This window comes from Sapajus apella, unplaced genomic scaffold (genome assembly GCF_009761245.1).
Source record: "Sapajus apella isolate SASKATOON/1434 unplaced genomic scaffold, GSC_monkey_1.0 scaffold22, whole genome shotgun sequence".
Classification (NCBI taxonomy): Eukaryota; Metazoa; Chordata; class Mammalia; order Primates; family Cebidae; genus Sapajus; species Sapajus apella.
Genome location: NW_022436962.1, coordinates 4,449,285 through 4,455,387, shown reverse-complemented (window position 1 = coordinate 4,455,387; position 6,103 = coordinate 4,449,285). Strand labels below are relative to the sequence as shown.

The following is a 6,103-nucleotide window of genomic DNA, read 5'->3' as shown; positions in this document are numbered from 1 at the left end:
CAGGGCTAGCAAGAGTGTTTATTGAGAAAGGTGAATTCACAGGGAAGATTTTGGGGTCCCCGGCTGAATGATGGAGAATCTGAACGCCTGTGAGAGACTTCAGGATCTTCTGTCCAGAGTGAAGGACCAGAACAGCTTCCAGGGTGAGTCCTGCGGCTGCACAGGGGGAGAAGTGTCACCAGATTCTCCAGGGTTTAGAGAGACAGAGGGTCTGACTTGGAGAAGTTATTTCTCTGAAAGCAAAGTTTATTGTGGGAGGGAGAAAGCACAACCAGAAACAAAGGAGTCTGGGTTAGATATTCCGGTCGGTGCTCTTCCCGATGGGGCAGAGAACGAAACTCATTTCCCTTCTGTCTACTTGGTGAATCTGCGGGTCTCTGAGTCGCTGCCTGCTCCATCTCATAACACCTGTCTTGGACGGGACAAAATGAGCTCAGGAACCCTGCAGGCTAGTCTCAGCAGCCTGGTTTAGGGAAGTTCAATCGCTCTGAGGTTCCGGGGAAGCTGATGGAGGAAACCGTGGGACTCCAGGCAGCTCTCGAGGCAATGCGAGGCCGGCTGGAGCGGCTTGCTGCCGCCAGGACAGGCGCGTCTGGGGAGCTCAGGCCCCCTCCCGGGGCCTCTTCCCGCCTCTCATTGCTCCACTGCCGCCCACCTCCAGCTGCCCGGGGCAGCTACCAGGAGGCCGAAGCAGTGTTCGCGGCGTGGGCCCGGCCCCAGAACACGGAACTGTCGTCCCTGGAGAGCGAGGAGGCCGAGCTGATCCTTCGCGCCAGGAGGCCGGTGCGCCCGCAGGCCTCGTCCCGCGCCCGGGCTCGGAAGGAGCGGTCCAGCAGGAGGTAGATGAGCGGGTTGGCGCAGCTGTTGACGAAGGCCAGGCAGGTGGTGATGGTGAGGCCCCAGCGCAGCGCCAGCAGCAGGGGGCACGGCAGCGGCAGCGCCCCCAGACGCGCCAGGTGGAAGACGGTCCGCAGGGCGCTGAAGGGCAGCCAGGAGCCCACGAACGTGCTCTCGATGGCGAAGATGATGCGCAGCGAGTTCCTGCGGGCGCGCCCCACGTGCGGCGGCCGGCGCAGGCGGCGCGAGATGCGGCAGTAGCAGAAGAGGGTGACGACCAGGGGCAGCACGAAGGTGAGCAGCAGCAGCAGCAGGCTGAGGCCCTGGAAGGCGTGGGAGGGCTCCTCCCCGCACTGGCTGCCCTGGCCCCCGGGCAGGGGCTGCAGCCCCCGGTAGAACAGGGACGGTAGGCCGGCCAGCAGCGCCACGGCCCAGACGCCGCAGCACGAGGCCAGCGCGCAGCGCGGGGTGCGCAGCGGCCGCGCCTCGAGCAGCTTCACCACGGCCAGGTAGCGGTCCACGCTCATGCCCGCCAGCAGCAGCGCGCCCGCACAGCGCGTGCCCGCCAGCGCGAAGCTGCTGAGCTTGCAGAGGCCCTCGCCGAACGGCCAGCGGCCGCCGAGCGCCACCGCCGCGGCCCACAGTGGCAGCGTGAGCACGAAGCCCAGGTCCGCGGCCGCCAGGTGCAGCACGAAGGTGTCCACCAGCCGCCGCGGGCCGCGCCGCCCGGCCAGCAGCCACACCACCAAGGCATTGCCCAGCAGGCCCACGGCGAAGGCTGCCAGGTAGAGCGCGGGGATGTAGACGTAGCCGTAGGGCAGGTCCCCTGCCGGACACAGCTCCAGCTCCTCCAGGTCGTCCAACCCCGAGTAGTCCCAGGGCGCGGACCCCGGGCTGGGGCTCCAGGGCTCGGTGGGGGCCATGGCCTGGCCGCCAGGCCTGCGCGGGATGCAGTCCTGGGCGCAGGCGGCAGCAGCTCTGAGCAGGGGTGGGGGGGTTGCTCTTCACGCCCGCCAGGGCCCAGCACCTCCCTTCCTGCCACCCCAGGCCGAGGCAAATAGGTGGGCAGGAAAGAGGGGAGGGAGGAGGGGGTGGGGTTCCTGTGGGAGAGATAGTGGCCTCCGATTTAGGGCTGACCCGAGGGGTAAGGGCAAGGACAGGCAGAAGGCGCTTCACAACTAAGTCTTGGGAGGAAAGCCCTCAGGGCTGGGAGACCTGCCCTGCCTCGCAGTAGGAGCGCGGCCCATGCCCCTATTAGTTGTTCATTTTCTTTGTTCATGAAATCGGGATACTTGCCCCACTGTCTCAGGGTTGGGTTGCAAGAGGTGGTGGGTGCCCGAGAGCCCTAATCTCTTCTCAGCCTCCACTTCGCCCCTTCCCACCTGCACCCACCGGCACCCGCCGGCTGCTGTTTTCTCTGGCTTTAGAGGTGAGAAGACAGAGCCCGGGGATTTTATAAGAGTATGAAGCCCAAGGCACGCCTCACCCCAAAAACACCTGTCTCCTAGGAGGGAGTCCACTGCCAGGATACAGCAGATCTGGGTGGGTGGGGGAGCTTGCTCTGGGCACTCAAGTCATTGTTAGTGTCCTGTGATGTGGAGCTAGTGTCTTCATCCCAAGAGTGGCTCCTCTGACCCAATCAGATCCTCATGAAGCCATGCAGAAGGGTTTTAAGGCAGCGAGGAAGGTGTGTATTCAGATCATCCTGCTGGAAAGGGGTGAAACCTGGGACCCACATCTGGCTCTTCCCTGTCTTCTCCCATCCTACAAAACCTACTTATTAAGCCAAACACAGATGTAAGCTCAGTTCAAAAGATGACACCTAATGAAACACCAGATTCGTTGTCCTAAATTATATGTCAGGAGCTTGGAGGCAGCAAGGTCCCTTGTGAACTGGGAAACTGAGAGTAAGGCAGGGGAGTGAAGTCTCACTTTGAAGCGGGCGGTGGGACCTGAGGAGAGGATGGGTGAGGAGAAGCTTGCTCTTTCTGCTGAAGGAGGCATCAGCCACTTACATCTGAATTCTTCTTAGCAGATATCCCTTCCCCAAGATACTGTGGTGGAACTGATGTCACAGTGCATGCGCCCTCTGAGTCTGTCCCCAGGGTCCCCAGGAATGAGTGGCTCATGTGCTGGGCAACCTAGTGTGGAAAATTTGAGGTGAATTATCAATTTTGTTAGATTCAGACTTGTTAAAAATGAACTCCTCCATGAAGCAGGCATTGTTTCAGGCATTGCAAGAGATGCCATTCTTGACCTTAGCCGTTTGTCGCATAAGCAGGAGAGATGATTACTTAAGCAGAATGTGCAATGGCCAACATGCCAGGAGTCCTAACTGTAGTAAATGTTAAAAGCCAGGTCCTCTTAGGAATTAGAGGATCGGGGCGTGATCATTTCCGATGGGAAGGCTGAATCAGAAAAGGCTTTCTAGGAGGTGACACTTGAGATCAGTCCCAGGAAGGAGTTGAAAGTCAAATAAGAGCAGCAGAAAAGAGAGGAAAGGATCAGACTAGGAGGAGGGGTAAAGGGAACAAGTATACCGAAATGGGGAGGAATTAATGTGGGCTTTTCAGGGGACAAGCAGTCTGCCAGGGCCCAGGGTAGAAAGGTGGGGGAGGAGGGAGGAGATGAAGCAGGAAAGGATGGTGAAGGGATATGGATTTCAATCTAAAGGTCATGGGGAGCCAGGAGGCATCAATCTGTGTTTTGAAAAGATCCCCGGCAGAACTGTGGAGAGGGGAGAGGCTCAAGCCAGGGAGATCCCACAGTAAGTTGTAATTATTTGTGTCTGAAATAGATCATGAGCAGTGGGGACAGAAAGGAGAGGATATATTCAAGAGATGATTGTAACATCACAGGTCTCACAAATAGGAGTCAAAGATAAGCCTGAGGTTTCTCTGCTTAGGGACTGTATGGACACTGTCCCCTTAACTGCCAAGAACACAGAGGGGTGCGTGTGTGTATGTGTTCAGTTTGATGTTGGTTTGAGATAGGGTAACGAAATAATTTACCATGTAAGCCAGGATGTTTCTGAGAGTGAAACGGGCACTATTACAATTAACCTGGACCATAAACCAGGGCTATTTTGGGCAAACTCGGACATAAGGTCACCCTTGTTCAGGGTCCCTCTGGCACACGGAGATCCCAGGGAGGATTTGGAAAATGGTCTTAGAGGCTGGGCGCCGTGGCTTACATCTGTAAGCCCAGCACTTTGGGAGGTCGAGACGGGCAGATCACTTGAGATCAGGAGCTGGAGACCAGGCTGGCCAACATGGTGAAACCCCATCTCTACTAAAAATACAAAAATTAGCTGGGTATGGTGGCGAGTAACTATAATCCCAGCTACTCAGGAAGCTGAGGCGGAGGTTACAGTAAGTGGAGACGGAGCCTCTGCACTGCAGCCTAGATGAAAGAGCGAGACTCTATCTCAAAAAAAAAAAAAAAAAAGAAAGAAAAAAAAGAAATTGGTCCTAGAACTCACAGACAGTTGGTATGCAGTGGTCAGGCTGCTCCTGTCAAGAATTTTTCTCCCTCACCAATTACAAGATGGGCAGGGAAGAGGGCAGGGAATGAATGGTCTGGACCTTCCCTTCACAGCCATTTTGGCCTCCAGGCCTGGTTTTCCCCTGAAGACCCACCCCAGAGCTGCTTTTCTAATGTCTAGGCATGTGGTTGCTGGTGAGTGGTGCCCACATCCGGGGTGGAGTAGGGGGCTGCATCCTCCTCCCTTAGAAGGCTGGCAGGGGCAGCGCTTGCCTGCCAGAGCCCGGAGACCATCAGAGACAGACCCCGTGTTGCTGGACCTCACCCCTCCGGCACACCTCAGTCTGAGGCTGAGAGAGCATGAGTGATCCTGAAAGCTGGTGATGAACAGTAGAGAAGCCGCCAGGTGAAAACAAAGGATGGGGCAAGCAGACCAAAGGGGGATATAAGAAGGGGGTTGAGGGGAAGTAGAAGTAGGTTGTTTATTTAAAAAAACAGAGATACTTGCTTTCTGGGCCGTCATCTCATACCCAAGGGAAGTCTGTGGCCCACAGCTTATGCTGAATTTTCTCTGCTGAGGCCTGCGTGCTGTCCGTGGGCCTTACTGAACTTGCCTGGATGGGAGGAAGTAGCAAAGGTCAGAGCCAGGGACACTGCCTTGGGCCTGGCCTCCCGGGGTGCCCAGCCCGGTTTCAGTGGTGAAGGCCAACTCTACACTACTGCTCTTTCACCCGTCAGGAGGACTCCCCACGGGATTACACACAAGTCAGCTAATAGAAACACCCTCCCTGGTCGAGAATCCTGGCCACGCTCTAACAGGTGTGGACAAAGCGGAAGCAGTCTTCCCTATTCCTCCATCCCACCCTGGGGAGCCTCTCTGACCTCCATCCCTAACAGGACTTCTTCCTCTCTCTACACTGCTGGAGTCCCCAGGGCGACTGTCCCGTGTCTTCAATCTTGCCTTGCCTATGGGATTATGAACTTCTCAGGGCGAGGGGAGCGTCTCTCTATCCATCAGGGTGATTAACACAAGCCTGAGAACAGAGGAGATACTTTAAATAAATATCCACTGCTTCAAGCTCAATTGTTTTTGGGAGTAGGTTTATTTCTGCCCCTTTACAGGTTATATTTAAGTTCTTATAATGTATTTTTTCCAATTTTAATTTTTCTGTACAAAGAACCTTAACATTTTAGGAAAGTTAAATTTGCCATTTTTTTTTTAAATCATAAAAGCCACCTAATCACATTACAGAACAAAGAAGTCGTCATCTTGGACTTGCTCCTGCAACACAACCAAACTTAGCCAGCGAATGACATTTTCAAAAGTGAAGAATTCATTCAAAATCTCCTAATTTTTAGATTTTCTATTCTTCAATATCACATTTCAGATATTCTTCACATTTTTTACAACCTGTTTCAAAGTCCTATCTGTAATTGGAGTGTACACAGTATTGTCTGTTTTTCTCAATATCATATAGAGCCACATTAGTCTATCCTGCTTAATTTTCTAAACCCTTAAATATGGACATGGAGGATGTTTCTGATATGTTTTTTTAAACTGTTATAGAAATTTGTAATGCATAATTGCACTTAGGACTTTTTTCTTTTATACTGTTTTCATTACATAGATGCCTTTGTATTGATCGAGGCTACGAAAATTTTGATTGCTCGATACAAATGTTTACAGAGATTAGTAATTTAAACGTCACTGGCATTGCATGAGAGGATGAGATTCGGCACAGTCTTGTTAGAGGTGGCCATCGGTAACATACATTTTCCACTG

At 54.0% G+C, this 6,103-nt stretch overlaps 1 protein-coding gene across 1 annotated transcript; it reads right to left on the bottom strand.

The window, feature by feature from the left end:
• Window positions 1–1,840, bottom strand: GPR25 (G protein-coupled receptor 25). The gene has a single exon (XM_032288671.1). It carries the CDS (start codon window positions 1,758–1,760, stop codon window positions 675–677), a length of 1,086 nt encoding a protein of 361 aa, XP_032144562.1. The 5' UTR covers window positions 1,761–1,840; the 3' UTR covers window positions 1–674.
• Window positions 1,841–6,103: the final 4,263 nt, after the last annotated feature.

Coding starts and splice junctions, on each gene's coding strand:
- GPR25 (XM_032288671.1), bottom strand. CDS start 1,760: ATGGCCCCCACCGAGCCCTGGAGCCCCAGCCCGGGGTCCGCGCCCTGG.